Raw genomic sequence first — 21,672 nt, forward strand, 5'->3', positions numbered from 1 at the left:
TAATTCCTTATACATGGGATGCAAGCTACAAACCATCAAGAAACTCCAGACAGCCCAGAACACCGCAGCCAGATTGATATTCAGCAAGGCGAAATATGAAACCGCCAGACCCCTTAGAGAGAGGCTGCATTGGCTCCCACTGAAAGATCATATTGCATTCAAGATATGCACCTTGGTTCATAAGATCATTTATGGAGATGCCCCATCTTACATGTCAGACCTAATTGACTTACCAGAGAGAAATAACAAAAGCTCATCACGCACCTGCTTAAACCTTCATTATCTCAATTACAGAGGACTTAAATACAAATCTGTACATACACCCAGTTTCTCATACACCTGCACACAACTATGGAATTAATTACCGACCGCCATAAAACCAACACACGATTTGACAACCTTCCGAAAATTATTAAAGACTTACTTATTCATAAAGGCGTACAACAAAGATTCCCCATAACAATTTGACTCCCAAATTATTCCATTTACAACTATTATGGAACCCTCCTATTTGTTCATCTTAATTACATCCTCATGACTGAATATTATACCTTGTCCTGATATCATGTTATGTTTCCACTTCCAATCCAATGATTTACTTATGCACTCTTATTTGTAACAATTGTAAAATTATTATTCTGTTAATATGATTGCTATGATATTCTTATGTACCCATCTGTATCTATACTCTGAAATTCTTATTCTATAATGTGTATATGTTGTTGTAACATTTTGTAAGCCACATTGAGCCTGCAAATAGGTGGGAAAATGTGGGATACAAGTGCAGCAAATAAAGAAATAAGAGACTACTTTCCCAGACAGTCATTCAGGATAATGGTACAAGCAACGATACTATCCTACCTAGACTACTGTAATGTAGCATACGTAGGGTGCAAAGAAAACAACCTAAAATCACTACAAATCATCCAAAACACGGCAGCGAGACTAATTCAAAAAGTCAAAATACGAAAGAGCAACTCCACTACTTGAACAGCTACACTGGCTGCCAATCACGGCAAGACTAATCTTCAAAGCCAGTACCCTCATTTTCAAGACACTATTTGGAATTGCACCAGAAAACATGCAACACCTGATTGAATTCCCCAAGAAACGCAAACCTGCAAACCATAAGCTACCAACTTGTCCATCTACCCAACTGCAGAAACACAACTTACAAAACCATTTACATAGCAGGTTTCAAGAATGCATGCATGCATGCATAAATAAATAAATGAATTAATAAATAAAGGGTGGGACCATTCCCCCTCTGCCTTCATTAGACACAGAGGCAGAGGTTGGAGCAAAGGGCCAAAGAAGTGCATGTGAAGGCCAGAGAGGCACTAAGCCCGGTGGGAAACAGTGAGAACCACCTGAAGGGCATTAAAGAGGACAGCCCCTGTGTAAAAGCCAGTAGGCTAGAAGGTGCAGGAGAAGGGCACCAGAGAGTAAAGCTGTTGAAAGAAGTAGGTCATTGGAACAGGCTGCTGGAAGAAACACTGCTGAGTTAACATGACTGCTAAAGCTAAAACAATGCTGGGGTTGCACTGTATTTATCGGAGTACTGCTGAGTCAATGGGACTACTGAAGCTAAGAGAGTCCTGTAGTTGACTGTAATGAATGAGTACTGTTGAATCAATAAGACTGCTGAAGTGAAGAAAGTCCTGTAGTTGCAAAGTATGGAAGGAGTACTGCTGAGTTACCTTGGCTGATATTTGATGAAGCCAAGACTGTGTTCCTGTTGTAAAATATAATAAAACTGGTTGCTTGCAATCAAAGATCTCTGGACTGAAGTTGTGTTGGGGAGATGCAAGGAGCACATTTTCACCAGGGCCAGTCCACCCACAACATTATTATGTTTTTATCTTTGTGTTCTTTTTATGTTAATCAGAAAATGTTGGTCTCTCTTTTTTATGTAGAGATTTTGATGCATTATTTATTTACTTTTTGTATTTTGATGTGCAGATATTTTATCGTTTCAGTGCCAGGTATACACAGATTTTTTTTGTGTGCATTTTTGGTGGAGAGTTGTTTATTTTATTTTTATTTTCCTTTTTTCAAGTGGAAAGATAATTTTTGTCAAGAATGCTCTGTGTTGACTATGCATCTGTTCTCTGTTTATTTCTATATTTTAACTGATGCTCATCAGTTCATTCATTTATATTGTATAATCAACTGATGCAGGCATTTGCCGAAACATGAGTCATGCCAGGTTTGATTTGAACATTTTATGTTTTTTTAATGGATTAGCTGTACATTGTCTTTATGTATTTTTGTATAGTTTGTAGATATAGTTGTTTATATTTTTGGAGGAATAAAATATATATTACTCACACTTTTGTGTTTCTATTTATTGTTCTGTAAATTGTATGGGCCCCAGAAATCTTACTCCCTCATTCTCTTAACAGTGTGAATGTAAATTTATAGAATACTGCCATTTACATAACTGTACACATACATGCCACAGTGCATGATTGTTAGAGGGGCATTCACATAGGCAAAGTAAGTGTGGACCATAGGCAGAGCTCCCACTTTCACGTGTAACATACAAAATAAAATTATGCACTAATTTGTATGACAGACACAGACCTGGCATAAATATTTATGTCTTCACTATGCTGATTTGATTTATGCTAGTATTCTATAATAACATGTTGACTAGGCTCACTGCCCCCCAAAATATGATGTGATCTTAATTTTTTATATGCACTACTGCTTTTACCTCTGACGCAGCCTCTGGGCAAAATATGGCTATGTTGTGTTCATGTATTAAATAAATCTGCATATCTCTTCGAACTACTGTTGGTCTGTTTTTTTGTCTACTCCTAAGACTCTGGTGAGATCTCATCACCTCCTCTTTCCTACTGGCCAAGCATCCTTCTAACTTTCGCCATTGCCTTTTCTACCTGTTTGGCCAATATCAGGAATCTGCTGATGATAAATTCTTTCATCATCCATAGGCAGTCTCAGACCAAAATGGCGGCTATCATACCTGAAAATTATAGATCTCTCTGTCGAAGAAATCAACCTGCAGACTGAGTGTTTGGTGTCTATTTCATTGGGAGATGCAGCCCAACCACAAATTTCTGTACCTCTTCCACCGAGTCAAACACTTGCACCCCCTCCCGATGTTGTATTTTAAGTCAGGCCAGAAAGAGGAGCGCAAACTTGATATTTTTCAGCAAACAAAGTAGAGCATAATGGTGCGAAGGCTCAGCGCTTTTGAGATACTCCCGCAGAGTTTCTTGCAATTATTATAAGTGAGAAATTTCCCATTTTGAATCACTTGAAGTATAGCAGCCTTGTGGGCATTGTTCAAAACTTTCAGTATGACTACTCTAGGTTTCCCATTCTCCGATTTCCAAGTTCCCAGATGGTGCACCTGCTCCACTTAGAAGGGGCCCCAATGATCAGTAAGATCCAACCCCTTAGGAATCCAGCCCTCCAAAAAAGTCTCTGAAAGAGACGCTGGCAGCCTGACTAACTTGATGTTGATTCGTCGGGCGCGTTCTCCAAGTCATAAGTACATAAGTAATGCCATACTGGGAAAAGACCAAGGGTCCATCGAGCCCAGCATCCTGTCCACGACAGCGGCCAATCCAGGCCAAGGGCACCTGGCAAGCTTCCCAAACGTACAAACATTCTATACATGTTATTCCTGGAATTTTGGAGTTTTCCAAGTCCGTTTAGTAGCGGTTTATGGACTTGTCCTTTAGGAAATCGTCCAACCCCTTTTTAAACTCTGCTAAGCTAACCGCCTTCACCACTTTCTCCGGCAACGAATTCCAGAGTTTAATTACACATTGGGTGAAGAAAAATTTTCTCCGATTTGTTTTAAATTTACTACACTGTAGTCCTCCAATTTTTCTTGACAGGCCTTAAGTTCCATCTGTATTTGGGAGTGGGTATCCTCCATTGTGTTTACTCTGTCCTTCAGGTCTCCGAGATCAGGAACAACGAAACAGGAAAAACCTCTACGACGGATCCACACAGTACACATGGGGTACGGGCTGATCACAGACTAAACCAACTCGGGAAATGATGTTGATGAAAAGTCTTTATTAATTATTTGAGGGACCCAACACAGTCCGTGTTTTGACACACCAAGGTGACTGCCTCATGGGTCACAAAGGAGATTCTAAAAAAAAAAAATATATATATATATATATACATAAATAAATATTATACATATAAAATGGAGAATTCAAAAATCAAATGTATATAAAAAGATGAAATAGTAAAAAGAATTAAAATATATACATTTTAAATAAAGCCAAAGTAAAAAAAAATTCATAAGGATAAAATCAGACTATATATTTCCTTTGTATTTAGCAGCAGACATATTAACAGAGAAAATGTTTATCATACTTGTGAACAAACAAAATAAATCAAAATAAATCGAGTATCAGTGGACTATGGGAAAACATATCAATGAACTGGTTTAAACAATAAATCAATTTCATAACTGTCTGATATGAAAGAAGTGAAACTTACCACAGAGTACACACGCTAAACAGAATTACAACCAAAGGTGAACCCTATGAAATTCAAACCAAGTTTCCTCCACATACTAGCTCTAAAAATTAAAAGGAACACTTGTAGTACAAACATTGCATAGAACATTCAGCTAGCTCACAGAACTAATGTGATTGTATGAAATATGGGCAAGAATATGTGACATTAAAAGATTTAAAATAGGGCTAGTTTGAAAACCACCTAAATGTTTTCAAAATAGCCCCAACAAAAAAGCTCCAAACAAAAAAAATCTCTTGACATAATAGTCCCTTACGTAACAGCCACTGTCAAAACGGCCTGCCCACAGTATAACCCTTGACAAATTAGCCCCCAGACAAAAGGGCTCGATCAGGCTGCCCAGAATATGGCACTGCATTTGTTTCCTAATAATCTTACCTTGCCAATCAGGATAAGGTTGGTAAGACTATGAAAATGATGACAATATTATTTTTTGTTTCTTTTTAATTAGCATGTTGATGGAAGAATAGTTTCTTTAAATAGCAGAACAGATCATGAATACCAGTTTGTAGCTATAGAATTTTGTTTATTTATATATGCTTTATTGAATCGAATGCTGGTAGGAGTCATTATTAGTGAAGATTTCAGTTGTAGTTTATTATATTTTTTGTGATGTGTTAGTTTTTCTTAGGGGGCTGTTTTGTTAAGGGGCTATTTTGTCAAGGGTTGTTTTGTGGGAGGGGCAATTTTGTCAAGGGTTATTTTGTTGCAAGGCTGTTTTGTCAGGGCTATTATGACTGGGTGCCAGTCATAACTCCAATCAAATGCAACTTATAGTAATCCCCTCTAAATATGTGTACATCACTTCCTTAATCGATTTAACCTTGAATAATTTTGTCAATTTTTCAATTTCTTATATTTTTTCCATTACCTAAAGTTATTAATTTTTCTAAAAAAAAAAGGGAGGAAAAGCTTCAAAATTGACTCCTTATTGGCTACAAAGCCATATACTTCTGGGAGTTCATGCAGTCATCATTAGCTGAAAAACCTCCCAAAAAAAACTTTATTTACATACATCTGAGCAAGATTTAAATTGGCTTTCACTTAGCTTTTAAAGATGCATCAACTCTTCATATCACTCTTTTCCACGACCAACACTGGCCAAAGTTTCACAAACTTCGTCAGGGCTCATGGAATTTTATTCTGTTAAATAAAAAGAAGAGTTAGATCTATGTAATATTAACTCATTTCTGATGTAAACACAATGATGAACATTTAGGACAGAGGAAGTTTTTAGTGATTGGTTGGTTAATATTCGGGGTGTCTGACGTCAGCTAATAAATAAGGACGCCATCTTTTTTTTTATTATGAGAAGCTAAAGTAAACAGCCACAGAGTGGAGTAAGGTAAATTGACAACATTATTCAAGGTTAAATCGATTAAGGAAATGAAGTACACATATTTAGAGGGGATTACTATAAGTTGGTATAACTATATCCCAGTCATGATTCTCTGTGAACCATGTTTCTGTGATCGCCACTAAATCCAAATCAGCCTCTTCTATTACAGCTTGTAGATTCAAAACCTTATTTCCCATACCATGGGGATTAGTATATACTGCTTTCCAGACTGCTCTATTTCCCATTTGTGTAGAGGTATTTAATGCTTCACTTACCTGAGGGCTTGTACTTATCTGGGGGCTTTGATCACCTTGCCCCAATGATTCTAGTTTAAAGCCCTCTTTGGTAGGTTAGTCAATCTGTTATGGAAGACAATTCATCCCTTCTTTGATAGATGGACACCATCTCTGCTCAGCAGCCCTTGGAAAATCATCCCATGGACCAGGAAGCCAAAATGATGATACTGTCTGCACAGCCACATATTCATCTCCAGGATCTGAGCGTATTTGCCTTGGCCTTTACCCTTGACAGAGAGGACTGACAAGAACACCGCCTTTTCAGCCATCTGCTTCACCCTCTCTCCCAGATTCATGGTCACTTTTGATACATTCAGAAGGGTACCTAGCAGAATCATTTGTGCCAACATGGATGAGCAGCAGCATTGGATAACAATAGCTAGTCCTATGTGTATTAAGATGTAGCAGAAGGAAGAGAAGGGCTCTGATTGCCACAGGAAGTGAGATTTAGAAATATTACCATAGATACATCTCTGTGAGATGGGAGAATGGGACTCAGGACCCTTATTGCCCAGGGACCCACATCACTCAGTTTAACTCCCACAGTCTGAATATCAGCTTGAATTGTTTTGTTAAATACATATGAAAATAAAACCTAGCTTCAAATTCTGCACATGTGAATCATACTTGTAGAGGTCTCCAACCTGAAAATGATGTTTGAGTGGCCAAAATGAACAGAAAGACAAATATCTACAACGGTCTATGGCATGAAAAAGGACGTAAATTGAATGCTTAATAATCCATAGTGTCCATGTCTGCTATTATAATTTTGTTTTCACATTCCATCTGAAGGTTTCACCATCTGCCCCATTAAAAAATGGAGCTGAACATAATTTCCATCCATGAACGATATGAGCTATTTGAGTATAGCGTGCTCTGATGTCTTATTCTAGGATTCTTTTTTTCTTTTGAACTTTCATCCAAATGCAGTTCTGTTGGGTCTTTCCTTAGCTCGGGGGCTGCAGGAAGTGGGAAATGGACTTATGCATTGTTTCTTCATTTAGAGGGTCTTTCACAAAGCCGCACTAGCATTTTTAGCTCGCAGTAAAAATCAGCTGGCAGTAAACGTTGAGACGCCCAAAGGAATATAATGGGTGTCTCAATGTTTACTGGCAGCTGATTTTTATCGCGAGCTAAAAATGCTAGTGCGGCTTTGTAAAAGACCCCTCTCCCCTTATGTCTTCTCATGAATGATTTGCTTTGTGCTTTCCTACTATTTCCGTACAAGTGATTTCTCCTTGTTAAAATTTGTAATTACTATTAAAATAATTTTTTCAATGGGGCTAAATAAAGGAACAGCCACTTACTCTTCCAAAAATGATGTCACAGATTTTGATAATGGTAATTATCAGCCATGTGAGTTACCTTATTCCCATGAGATTATCAAGCACAATAAATTAAAATTACAGCAGAATAAAAATGTAGTAACTTGTACCTGTATTTGTGAATCTTGCTTAGAGAAGGTAAGAAGTAAAGAATTTTCATCTTTACAAGTATCATTCATTGCCCAAACATCTCTCCATGTCGAAAAGTGAATACATTTCCCATAGATCAATTTCCATCTTCGTGGACAACATTCTACAGGCAAGATAGTTAAAAAATGTTTTTCATGGAAAAAAGTGATATCAATATTTAGAAAACAACTAGTAACTTGCATTGTAAGCTTTTGTAATATTGTAAGCCACATTGTGCTCACTCTAGTGGGAAAATGTGGGGTATAAATGTACCACAAATAAATAAATAAATACATCAACAAACTGAAATAAACTATACCTTGCATTCTGTGTAATAGTACAGAAAGGGGATTAAGATCCTGATTCATTGAGGTCTTTTCCCAATCCCATAGATACAGCATGAGAAAAAATGCTTTGTAACTCAACCTGGAAGCATTTGGTTCAGTGGAAGGTAATTGTATAACCAGGTGCCTAGTTCAAGGCAGCCAAAGCCCTAATTTTAAGCATATTTTATAAAGAAAAAGTCTACTGGTGTAAGTGGCTGAAAACATGCCTTAATTTAAGACATAGAGGGACATTTTCGATATAGCGAATGCTACATACCTGTAGAAGGTATTCTCCGAGGACAGCAGGCTGATTGTTCTCACTGATGGGTGACGTCCACGGCAGCCCCTCCAATCGGAATCTTCACTAGCAAAGGCCTTTGCTAGCACTCACGCGCCGATGCGCACCGCGCATGCGCGGCCGTTTTCCCGCCCGAAACCGGCTTGTGCCGGCCAGTCTCATATGTAGCAAGACAAAGACAAGGGAAGACACAACTCCAAAGGGGAGGCGGGCGGGTTTGTGAGAACAATCAGCCTGCTGTCCTCGGAGAATACCTTCTACAGGTATGTAGCATTCGCTTTCTCCGAGGACAAGCAAGCTGCTTGTTCTCACTGATGGGGTATCCCTAGCCCCCAGGCTCACTCAAAACAACAACCATGGTCAATTGGGCCTCGCAACGGCGAGGACATAACTGAGAATGACCTAAAAAATTTACCAACTAACTGAGAGTGCAGCCTGGAACAGAACAAACAGGGCCCTCGGGGGGTGGAGTTGGATCCTAAAGCCCAAACAGGTTCTGAAGAACTGACTGCCCGAACCGACCGTCGCGTCGGGTATCCTGCTGCAGGCAGTAATGAGATGTGAATGTGTGGACAGATGACCACGTCGCAGCTTTGCAAATTTCTTCAATAGAGGCTGACTTCAAGTGGGCTACCGACGCAGCCATGGCTCTAACATTATGAGCCGTGACATGACCCTCAAGAGCCAGCCCCGCCTGGGCGTAAGTGAAGGAAATGCAATCTGCTAGCCAATTGGATATGGTGCGTTTCCCCACAGCCACTCCCCTCCTATTGGGATCAAAAGAAACAAACAATTGTGCGGACTGTCTGTTGGGCTGTGTCCGCTCCAGATAGAAGGCCAATGCTCTCTTGCAGTCCAATGTGTGCAGCTGACGTTCAGCAGGGCAGGAATGAGGACAGGGAAAGAATGTTGGCAAGACAATTGACTGGTTCAGATGGAACTCCGACACAACCTTTGGCAAGAACTTAGGGTGAGTGCGGAGGACTACTCTGTTATGATGAAATTTGGTGTAAGGGGCCTGGGCTACCAGGGCTTGAAGCTCACTGACTCTACGAGCTGAAGTAACTGCCACCAAGAAAATGACCTTCCAGGTCAAGTGCTTCAGATGGCAGGAATTCAGTGGCTCAAAAGGAGGTTTCATCAGCTGGGTGAGAACGACATTGAGATCCCATGACACTGTAGGAGGCTTGACAGGGGGCTTTGACAAAAGCAAACCTCTCATGAAGCGAACAACTAAAGGCTGTCCTGAGATCGGCTTACCTTCCACACGGTAATGGTATGCACTGATTGCACTAAGGTGAACCCTTACAGAGTTGGTCTTGAGACCAGACTCAGACAAGTGCAGAAGGTATTCAAGCAGGGTCTGTGTAGGACAAGAGCGAGGATCTAGGGCCTTGCTGTCACACCAGACGGCAAACCTCCTCCATAGAAAGAAGTAACTCCTCTTAGTGGAATCTTTCCTGGAAGCAAGCAAGATGCGGGAGACACCCTCTGACAGACCCAAAGAGGCAAAGTCTACGCTCTCAACATCCAGGCCGTGAGAGCCAGGGACCGGAGGTTGGGATGCAGAAGCGCCCCTTCGTCCTGTGTGATGAGGGTCGGAAAACACTCCAATCTCCACGGTTCTTCGGAGGACAACTCCAGAAGAAGAGGGAACCAGATCTGACGCGGCCAAAAAGGAGCAATCAGAATCATGGTGCCTCGGTCTTGCTTGAGTTTCAACAAAGTCTTCCCCACCAGAGGTATGGGAGGATAAGCATACAGCAGACCCTCCCCCCAGTCCAGGAGGAAGGCATCCGATGCCAGTCTGCCGTGGGCCTGAAGCCTGGAACAGAACTGAGGGACTTTGTGGTTGGCTCGAGATGCAAAGAGATCTACCAAGGGGGTGCCCCACACCTGGAAGATCTGTCGCACTACACGGGAATTGAGCGACCACTCGTGAGGTTGCATAATCCTGCTCAACCTGTCGGCCAGACTGTTGTTTACGCCTGCCAGATATGTGGCTTGGAGCACCATGCCGTGACGGCGAGCCCAGAGCCACATGCTGACGGCTTCCTGACACAGGGGGCGAGATCCGGTGCCCCCCTGCTTGTTGATGTAATACATGGCAACCTGGTTGTCTGTCTGAATTTGGATAATTTGGTGGGACAGCCAATCTCTGAAAGCCTTCAGAGCGTTCCAGATCGCTCGTAACTCCAGAAGATTGATCTGCAGATCGCGTTCCTGGAGGGACCAGCTTCCTTGGGTGTGAAGCCGATCGACATGAGCTCCCCATCCCAGGAGAGACGCATCCGTGGTCAGCACTTTTTGCGGCTGAGGAATTTGGAAGGGACGTCCCAGAGTCAAATTGGACCAAATCGTCCACCAATACAGGGAGTTGAGAAAACTCGTGGACAGGTGGATCACGTCTTCTAGATCCCCAGCAGCCTGAAACCACTGGGAAGCTAGGGTCCATTGAGCAGATCTCATGTGAAGGCGGGCCATGGGAGTCACATGAACTGTGGAGGCCATGTGGCCCAGCAATCTCAACATCTGCCGAGCTGTGATCTGCTGTGACGCTCGCACCCGCGAGACGAGGGACAACAAGTTGTTGGCTCTCGTCTCTGGGAGATAGGCGCGAGCCGTCCGAGAATCCAGCAGAGCTCCTATGAATTCGAGGTTCTGCACTGGGAGAAGATGGGACTTTGGATAATTTATCACAAACCCCAGTAGCTCCAGGAGGCAAATAGTCATCTGCATGGACTGCAGAGCTCCTGCCTCGGATGTGTTCTTCACCAGCCAATCGTCGAGATATGGGAACACGTGCACCCCCAGCCTGCGAAGTGCCGCTGCTACTACAGCCAAGCACTTTGTGAACACCCTGGGCGCAGAGGCGAGCCCAAAGGGTAGCACACAGTACTGGAAGTGACGTGTGCCCAGCTGAAATCGCAGATACTGTCTGTGAGCTGGCAGTATCGGGATGTGTGTGTAGGCATCCTTCAAGTCCAGAGAGCATAGCCAATCGTTTTCCTGAATCATGGGAAGGAGGGTGCCCAGGGAAAGCATCCTGAACTTTTCTTTGACCAGATATTTGTTCAGGGCCCTTAGGTCTAGGATGGGACGCATCCCCCCTGTTTTCTTTTCCACAAGGAAGTACCTGGAATAGAATCCCAGCCCTTCTTGCCCGGATGGCACGGGCTCGACCGCATTGGCGCTGAGAAGGGCGGAGAGTTCCTCTGCAAGTACCTGCTTGTGCTGGAAGCTGTAAGACTGAGCTCCCGGTGGACAATTTGGAGGTTTTGAGGCCAAATTGAGGGTGTATCCTTGCCGGACTATTTGGAGAACCCACTGATCGGAGGTTATGAGAGGCCACCTTTGGTGAAAAGCTTTCAACCTCCCTCCGACTGGCAGGTCGCCCGGCACTGATACTTGGATGTCGGCTATGCTCTGCTGGAGCCAGTCAAAAGCTCGTCCCTTGCTTTTGCTGGGGAGCCGAGGGGCCTGGCTGAGGCGCACGCTGCTGACGAGAGCGAGCACGCTGGGGCTTAGCCTGGGCCGCAGGCTGTCGAGAAGGAGGATTGTACCTACGCTTACCAGAAGAGTAGGGAACAGTCTTCCTTCCCCCAAAAAATCTTCTACCTGTAGAGGTAGAGGCTGAAGGCTGCCGGCGGGAGAACTTGTCGAATGCGGTGTCCCGCTGGTGGAGGTGCTCTACCACCTGTTCGACTTTCTCTCCAAAAATGTTATCCGCACGGCAAGGCGAGTCCGCAATCCGCTGCTGGATTCTATTCTCCAGGTCGGAGGCACGCAGCCATGAGAGTCTGCGCATCACCACACCTTGAGCAGCGGCCCTGGACGCAACATCAAAGGTGTCATACACCCCTCTGGCCAGGAATTTTCTGCACGCCTTCAGCTGCCTGACCACCTCCTGAAATGGCTTGGCTTGCTCAGGGGAGAGCGCATCTACCAAGCCCGCCAACTGCCGCACATTGTTCCGCATGTGTATGCTCGTGTAGAGCTGGTAAGACTGAATTTTGGCCACGAGCATAGAAGAATGGTAGGCCTTCCTCCCAAAGGAGTCCAAGGTTCTAGAGTCCTTGCCCGGGGGCGCCGAAGCATGCTCCCTAGAACTCTTGGCTTTCTTTAGGGCCAAATCCACAACTCCAGAGTCATGAGGCAACTGAGTGCGCATCAGCTCTGGGTCCCCATGGATCCGGTACTGGGACTCGATCTTCTTGGGAATGTGGGGATTAGTTAAAGGCTTGGTCCAGTTCGCCAGCAATGTCTTTTTTAGGACATGGTGCATGGGTACAGTGGACGCTTCCTTAGGTGGAGAAGGATAGTCCAGGAGCTCAAACATTTCAGCCCTGGGCTCGTCCTCCACAACCACCGGGAAGGGGATGGCCGTAGACATCTCCCGGACAAAGGAAGCAAAAGACAGACTCTCGGGAGGAGAAAGCTGTCTCTCAGGAGAGGGAGTGGGATCGGAAGGAAGACCCTCAGACTCCTCGTCAGAGAAATATCTGGGGTCTTCTTCCTCTTCCCACGAGGCCTCACCCTCGGTGTCAGACACAAGTTCACGGACCTGTGTCTGCAAACGTGCCCGACTCGACTCTGTGGAGCCACGTCCACGATGGGGGCGTCGAGAGGTAGACTCCCTTGCCTGCATCGGCGAAGCTCCCTCCGCCGACGTAGTCGGGGAGCCCTCCTGGGAGGCGACGGCCGCCGGTACCGCATGCGGCACCGACGCCGGAGACCTCACCTCGGGCGATGGACCAGCCGGCGCCACACTCGACGGTACCGGAGGCGCAAGCACCGCCGGTACCGGAGGGGTAGGGCGCAACAGCTCTCCCAGAATCTCTGGGAGAACGGCCCGGAGGCTCTCGTTCAGAGCGGCTGCAGAGAAAGGCATGGAGGTCGATGCAGGCATCGACGACAGAACCTGTTCCGGGCGTGGAGGCTGTTCCGGGCTGTCCAGAGTGGAGCGCATCGACACCTCCTGAACAGAGGGTGAGCGGTCCTCTCGGTGCCGATGCCTGCTGGGTGCCGATTCCCTCGGCGACCCAGAGCTCTCGGTGCCGACACGGGAAGGGGACCAATGACGATGCTTCTTCGCCTTCTTGGAACGAAGCATGTCATCGGAGCTTCCCGGCACCGACGAGGACGTAGAATCCAGCCGTCGCTTCCTCGGGGCCGAGACCGAAGAAGGTCGGTCTCGGGGGGGCTGTACCGCAGGAGCCCTCAGGGTAGGGGGAGACCCACCCGAAGGCTCACCGCCACCAGCAGGGGAATGGACAGCCCTCACCTGCACTCCAGACGAAGCACCACCGTCCGACGACATCAGCAGACAAGGTCCCGGTACCACCGACTTCGATACAGCTGTCCGATGTCTCAGCGCCGATGCAGAGGGCCGATGCCTCGATGCACTCGATGCACTGGCAGCCGAGGATGAAGGTCTGGACGCTGAAGACGTTGATGCAATCGATACCCCCGGTGCCGATGCCGACGAAGAGCCCGAGAACAAAATGTTCCACTGAGCTAACCTCGCTACCTGAGTCCGCCTTTGTAAAAGGGAACACAGACTACAGGCCTAAGGGCGGTGCTCGGCCCCCAGACACTGAAGACACGACGCGTGTCTGTCAGTGAGCGAGATTACCCGGGCGCACTGGGTGCACTTCTTGAAGCCGCTGGAAGGCTTCGATGTCATGGGCGGAAAAATCACGCCGGCGAAATCAAAAGTCGAAATGGCGAAATTTGGCACCAGAAAAAATAGCGAGAAGGAAATTTCGACCGGGGCCTAAGAAAGGCCTACCCCGACGACGAAAGAAAACTTAACGGGGCGAAGAAAAACTTGAAGTACAGGGAGGAAAAAAAACAAAAGAGGTTAATCCGAACAAATTTCAAGTTTCTCACAGAAACGAGTCGAAAACGACGCGCGAGGTCGACTTTTCGGGGCACGAATGGCAAAACACAACCGTACCGAGCGTGGAGAAAAGAAGACTGGCCGGCACAAGCCGGTTTCGGGCGGGAAGATGGCCGCGCATGCGCGGTGCGCATCGGCGCGCGAGGGCTAGCAAAGGCCTTTGCTAGTTAAGATTCCGATTGGAGGGGCTGCCGTGGACGTCACCCATCAGTGAGAACAAGCAGCCTGCTTGTCCTCGGAGAAAACATGTAAATCCAAATTGAGATGTTTTGCCGAAAACAACTCAAACAATTTAGCGCACAGCCATAATCAAACCGGAAAAACATCTAAATGTTTGGTTTGATTATGGCTTTGAGCTAGATGTTAGGAGAAGATGAAGTAGGGTATGCACAAAGACACTTCCAGCATCCACATGGATAAGATACAAAAGTTTATTGAAGAAGCACCATAAAGGGACCTGACACAGGACCATGTTTTGATGGTAAAGACTGCATACTTCAGGGGTCACAAACACTATATGCCAAAACAGAACAGAAACACGAAAATTACATAAATCATATATATATATATATCCATAAATAAATACATGCATATATTGAAAAAGAAATGAATAGATTTCTTTTGATCATTCAATTCACACCTTTTACTTTTTGGCACCAGTTTGGGTCCTGCTGGCATCTCATACAATTTTTGCCACTTTCATAATTCCTTTTACCATATATTGTTATTGTGTGCTTTTAGTTTCTTTTTTTACTTCCTCCCTTTCCTCTTTTTATCTTTCCTTATTTGTTTCACCTTTTTTCTCCCTTGTTCCCCCTTTTTTGCCCTTTCTTGTTTTTTTCCTCTCTTCCATTCCCCCAACCATCCCCACCTCTCCTCCCCACCCCTCCCTCTTCTTCCCCTTTTTCCTTTGTCTTTTCTTTTCCACCTCCTTTCCTCTCCTTGCTTTCTTTCTTCTCCTTTCCTTGCTCTCTCTTTCCCTTTTTTTCTTTTCATTTTCCCATCCCTTTGCTTTCTTTTCATCTCCTCTTCCTGTCTTTCCCTTCTTTTTTCCTGTTTTCTCCTCCTTTTTCTTTCTTTCTTTTGGCTGTTTTTTTTTAGATGTGCTTTTTCAGCTCCTTAGTCATGCAATTGGTCATGAGTGGTATAACAACTTTTGAAATTTATATGTATACATTTTTGTTTCTTTTTTGTCTTTTGCCGAACTCCTTTTTACCAGTTATAGATTGATGTAGTCAGTCATGAGTGACGCTGCTTTTTGGTACATTTTGAGTTACCTTTTTTTTTTTGCCTATTTTGTGTTACGTTCTATTGTTTTTCTTTGTAAGATGTCAGTGACTCAATATGCATGAGAAAGCATTTAAATTCAGTTGGACGGTGACACAATACCCTTCTTCCCACACTGTGGAAGCGTGATTGTGTCATAGTGAGTTTTTCACAGTAAGAACTACTCTTGTACTGTTAATTTATCAAGAATGCTTGTTTTCAATGTGTCTTTTTTTACCTCTTGATGCCTAATTTTTATCAGGGTTTGCCATAGCTTGTATCAGCATTTTCTTGTGTATGTGTTCTTGAGGTTTGAATACTTCTTTTTACACTTCTGTGTCTGGCAGTTTCCTTTCTCCCCTTTTTTACACACTGGTCCTTTTCTTCTTACGATCGCTTGAGCAGTCCCGTAAGTTTTATTTTTTATATGGTCTATGCCCAGTTTTTTACTGCTCTGTTGCTTTTTATTTTTGATGCAGTCTATGGGCATTTTTTTCAGCACTTTTAAGCCTAATGCTACCATACCCTCCTGTTTACTAAGTGTAGAAATATGGTACAGCCAGAAGCCCCCACCGGAATGGTGGGAGGCCAAGCCTTAGAGCTCAGGCCATATAGAAACCCTGGTCAGGTCAATAATCTAATGGCTAGTATGGTTGGAAGCTTGCTGGAAAAGCAAGACACAGCTTTTAGCCCAGACTAAGGCCTAGATGACCTAAATTGGAAAAGTTAGCTCAAGAAATCTGAAATCAAAATGGAACCTCTCAGTCACAAAATGGATTCCCTTATTTCTGTATCTGAGTTAGAAAAAACTTGTTTATCTGAAATATTACCAGGTGCAAGGAAGTAGCTGTCCAAGAGGGGAGGGAGTCTTTCCTGTGAGTGTCTTGTGGTTAGCTAAGAAAAGTGGTAAACAACTTTAATATGGGAGCCAATGTAGACCCATTAAGTTGGATGGAAGGAAGAGGGTATAAAAGGAGCAGCAAATCTGGGTGGGGCAGGAGAAGTCCCCAACTGCTGCCGGACGAAGATTTCCAATGCCAGTACTGTTGTATATGGTTATCTATCTGTAAACCATTGGTGAGTTAATAAACCTTTGAAACTCTTCTAATAATCTCTGTCTCCTAGTCTAGATGCTTTCTAATACCAAGGGGAACTCTGTGCAGAGACACAAGGAGGTCCTTGATTTCATTCCAGGAAAGAAAGCCTTCTGTGATGGTAAACCTCCCTGTTGTTAGACAGAATAGCTGAATAACATCGGGGAGACATGGTTACCTTAGGAAAGGTAACTTAAATTCATAAGCCAAGCTAGTACAAGTACTTTGTTACTACCCATCTCTGGTAACTGGATTCTTCCCCTAACCAAATGGGCTCACTGTAAGTGTACTAGAAATTCTGCCACCTTCTTCTTGGCACCATATCTCTGGAATAATCTACCGCCTCATATTCGTGCTGAATTTAAAATTTAAAGTCTTTCTTAAAGCACATTTCTTTCAGGCTTGGCTGACCTATGAATTAAGATGGTTTTATCCTTCTCACTTTCATTTTGTCTTCAGTTGTGTGAGTGCTTTCTTTCCTATTTTAGATGGATTCCCTTTCTGTTTCCTGTCATTTTATTTTACCGTTCTAAACCACTGTGGTACATTAAGTTGTGTTAAACATATAAGACCTGACTCCAGATTGTTGGTAGCGATCCAAAATAAATGTTTATAGAGAATTGCTGTTCTTCAAAGTAAACATAAGAACATAAGCATTGTCATACTGGGACACAACAAAGGTCCATCAAGTCCAGTATCCAACAGTGGCCAATCCAGGTCACAAGTATCTGGCAAGATCCCAGAAAAGTAAAACAGATTTTATGCTGCTTATCCTAGAGTCAATGATAACAGGTTCCAGTGCAATTTCACAGTTTAGGTACATAACATACATTTCTGAGACACCTTGTATCCCTTACTTTACAATCCCGGATCTCTCTATAACTTCACTGAGCTCCCTGATTCTCCAAGAACCCTTTCTGTACCTGATAATCCCAAGCTTGAATCTCTCCACTGAAAATTCTTTCCTCTTGTGCACTCCTACAACCTTCTGAGTGACCACAGCATTGGACAGAGGACGTGTGCTAGATGTAATCTACTTAGATTTCAGCAAAGCCTATGAAAGGGTTCCTCATAGGAGGCTCTTCAATGCACTTGAGAAGCTGAAGTTAGGACCCAAAGTGTGTTGACAGATGAAGGAAAGATGAGTAGTGAAGTGCCTCAAGGATCATTGCTGGTGCTGATCCTGTTCAATATATTTGTGAGCGACATTGCCGAAGGTTTAGAAGGTAAGGTTTGCCTTTTTGCAGATGATACCAAGATTTGTAACTGAGTAGACACCCTAGACGAAGTGGAAAACATGAAAGATCATCTGCAAAAGTTAGAAATATGGTCTAAGGTTTGGCAATTAAAATTCAATGCAAAGAAGGGCAGAGTAATGCATTGGGGTATATAAATCCAAGGGAACTGTATGTGATAGGAGGTGAGAGGCTGATACGTATAGTCAGGGAGAGGGGCATTAGGGTGGTGATAGTGTCCAAGTATCTGAAGGTGACGAAACAGTGTGACAATCTGGTGGCTGTAGCCAGAAGGATGCTAGGCTGAACAGAACTGAACTAAGCTCTGTCACCCAATATATCCCAAACACTTAACATGCTCACCCCACCACATCCAGAACCTCTCCCTTCCCTTCAGCCCACTCCCCTTTGTCTTCATCACCCCCCCCCCCACACACACGTCCAGAACTTCTCCTTTCCCTTCAGCCCCCTCCCCTTGAAGAACCCACTGTCTTCCTCACACCCCCCCCCACACACGTCCAGAACATCTCCCTTCCCTTCAGCCTGCTCCTCTTTCTTCCTCCTCACCCCCCCCCCCCCCACACATGTCCAGAACCTCTCCCTTTCCTTCAGCCTCCTCCCCTTGCAGGGCGAGCAGACCACTGTCTTCCTCACCTTCTCCCACTCCCGCCGTAGCGCTTGTATTCAACGCTATCGGCGCTGCCTCCTCCACCTCACAGTCTCTGTCTCCCACCCCCGTGGCAGCGCTTGCAATTTGCTACCGGCGCTGCCTGACATCAACTCACAGACGCGGAGCCAACGACCTGCTCCAGGACCTTCCCTCTGCCGCGTGCGTTCTGCCCTGCGTAAACAGGAATTTGAATCAGCGCGGCAGAGGGAAGGCCCCGGAGCAGGATGTTGCACCGCGTCTGTCAGCTGTCAGGCAGTGTCGGTAGCAAATCGCAAGCGCTGCCACAGGAGTGGGAGACGGAGACTGTGAGGTGGAGGAGGCAGCGCTGATAGCGTTAAACACAAGCGCTATGGCAGGGGTGGGAGAAAGTGAGGAGACATGGTGACGGAGGTGAGGGACTTCAATTCTGGATGGGCCTGACTCAAAACTGGGCGGGCCTGGGCCCATCCAGGCCCACCCATAGCTACGCCCCTGGATTGGCCACTGTTGGAAACAGGATGCTGGGCTTGGTAGACTTTCGGTCTGTCCCAGTATGGCAATACTTATGTACTTATCTTTCTCTCTCTTCCCCCTGGCTAAGACTGGAGAAAATGCCAGTACCTCTTAGCAGAATTTGAGCTCCTGGGCCAATCAGAACCCAGAACAACAAATTTTAAAAGTAGCTGGCCATCTCACTGCAGGTTACTCCTTCTATGTGCTAACTAAAGAAGGAACAGTCATTTCTCTATAACAGCTTTAAACATAAACATGCACAACCTGCTGGCCAAACTAGAGAAATACACTTCATCAAATACTCTTATAATTCATATGCTGGAAGGAGGGGTTTTTCTTTTGGGAATCATTTGGGTAATATAGCTCCATTATGCGAGACGTCAACCTCTTTGGAACACTTGTCCTGTCTTAAGGAGCAGATACCAGGTCTGGTGGGCGTGCGGGAGGCTACCAGAAACAAAGCCTCTTGCGAAGTAACACACTTAAGCACTGGCCAGATCAAACGGAGTGTCATCCAGAGGAGGTCGAGGGATGCTGTCTCTTGGGGTGTCTGTCTCACAGATATAGATTTAATAGAAGTGGTGGATGTTACGACAATTCTCGCATTCTCATCGCCTATCTTGGGAGGGTTGGGAAGGCAGAGGGGGGAATGGGGGGAAGATTAGTTGAAGATGAGTTTTTAGATATGGGGACTAACAGAGAGAGATGGGGGGTGGGGAAGGGGGGCACATGTTAATAATTTGATGATGGCATGTTGTTCACTGATTTAATTGATAGCTTTTATATACCTGTGAGTTTGTACACCTTGATTGCACTTATATGTATTATGAACTGTCATCAATAAAAAAGCGTTGAAACATAATTCATATGCTGGAAAATGTACTATTTCATCACAGTAAGGTTAAATAGTCATTTTTCTCAGTGGAAAAGGGTGAACAGTAGAGAGCTGCAGGGATCAGTATTGGGACTGGTGCTATTTAACATATTTATAAATGATATGGAAATCGGAATGACCAGTGAGGATTACATTTGCAGATGATACAAAACTATTCAAGGTTGTTAAAACATGTACGGACTGTGAAATATTGCAGGAAGACCTTGGGAAATTGGAAGTCTGGGCATCCAAATGGCGGATGAAATTTAATGTGGACAAATGCAAGGTGATGTACATTGGAAAGAATAATCCGAATCAATTCTATGTATATTAAAGGAGTAATGTTACAATAGTCATCTTTGTGTGTGTGTGGCCATATAGTCACATACATGGCCTCTTATAAAATACTGACCAGCATAAAAGTATGAGCTTTGACCTGATAGCATGTACTTTGCCAGTAGATGTGTACAGGGGCAGTGTTTGGGTGGACATAAGGAAGAGACACAAGCATGTGCATAACTAAACTCTCTGTGTTCACAAATGAAAGACAGGGGGTGGATGTATGGTAGCCCAAGACCCGTTTACGGAGGGCTGTGTTTGTGAGGAGCTCGCCAAACTAAGAGTAGACAGAGCGATGGGGTCTGATGGGATACACCCGAGGGTGCTTAAGGAACTCAGAGAAGTTCTGTCAGCTCCTCTGACAGACCTCTTCAATGCTTCCTTAGATACTGGAGTGGTCCTGGCGGACTGGAGAAGGGCGAATGTGGTTCCTCTGCACAAGAGCGGAAGGAGGAGGTTGGGAATTACAGACCTATCAGTCTGACCTCGGTGGTGAGTAAGCTAATTGAAACGCTTCTAAAGAGGAGGATTGTGAGATTTCTTGAACTACATGGAATGCGAGACCCGAGGCAGCATGGCTTCACTAGTGGCAGGTCGTGTCAGACAAATCTGACTGTCTTTTTCGACTGGGTGACCAAACAGTTGGATGTGGGAGGGGCACTTGATATGGTATACTTGGATTTCAGCAAAGCCTTTGACACGGTGGAGTACAGCAGGGATCTCGGTCCTAGGGCTGGCTCTTTTTAACGTCTTTGTGAGCGATATTGCGGAAGGGCTGTCTGGTAAGGTTTGTCTTTTTGCAGATGATACTAAACTCTGCAACAGGGTGGACACCCTGGAGGGTGTGAATGACATGAGGAAGGACCTAGCGAAGCTAGAGGAATGGACTGATATTTGGCAACTAAGGTTTAATCCCAAAAAATGCAGGGTCATGCACTTGGGTCGCAAAAATCCGAGAGAACGGAACAGTATAGGGGGTGAAGTGCTTCAGTGTGTGAAGGAAGAGCGGGACTTGGGGGTGATTGTGTCTGATGACCTAAAAGCTTTCAAACAGGTAGAAAAAGCGATGGCCAAAGCCAGAAGGATGCTTGGGTGTATAAAGAGAGGCATGACCAGCAGGAAAAAGGAGGTGATAGTGCCCTTGTATAAGTCTCTGGTGAGGCCCCATTTGGAGTACTGCGTGCAGTTCTGGAGACCGCACCTACGGAAAGATATAAACAGGATGGAGTCGGTCCAGAGGGCGACTACAAAATTAGTAAACGGTCTTGAATGCAAAAATTATAGGGACAGGCTTATGAACCTCAACATGTATATGCTGGAAGAGAGGAGGGAGAGAGGAGACATGATAGAAACATTTAAATATCTCAAGGGCATTTATGGACAGGAAGAGAGCCTTTTTCAAAAGAAGGAGAGCTCTGGAATGAGGGGGCATATGACAAAGTTAAGAGGGAATAGGCTGAAGAGTAACCTAAGGAAGTATTATTTCACAGAAAGGGTGGTGGAGGCGGTGGAGTCGAGGACTGTTCCAGAATTTAAAAAGGCATGGGATAAGCATGT

General features: G+C 44.7%; 1 protein-coding gene across 1 annotated transcript in view; it reads right to left on the minus strand.

Moving 5' to 3' along the window:
* LOC115461771 overlaps positions 1 to 21,672 on the minus strand; it is a 123,189-nt gene that overhangs the window by 15,214 nt on the left and 86,303 nt on the right. Inside the window, exon 7 of the mRNA XM_030191816.1 lies at positions 7,601 to 7,743. Coding sequence (XP_030047676.1) covers positions 7,601 to 7,743 — 143 coding nt within the window. The remainder of the gene's footprint in view (positions 1 to 7,600; positions 7,744 to 21,672) is intronic.

Source organism: Microcaecilia unicolor, chromosome 2 (assembly GCF_901765095.1).
Source record: "Microcaecilia unicolor chromosome 2, aMicUni1.1, whole genome shotgun sequence".
NCBI lineage: Eukaryota > Metazoa > Chordata > Amphibia > Gymnophiona > Siphonopidae > Microcaecilia > Microcaecilia unicolor.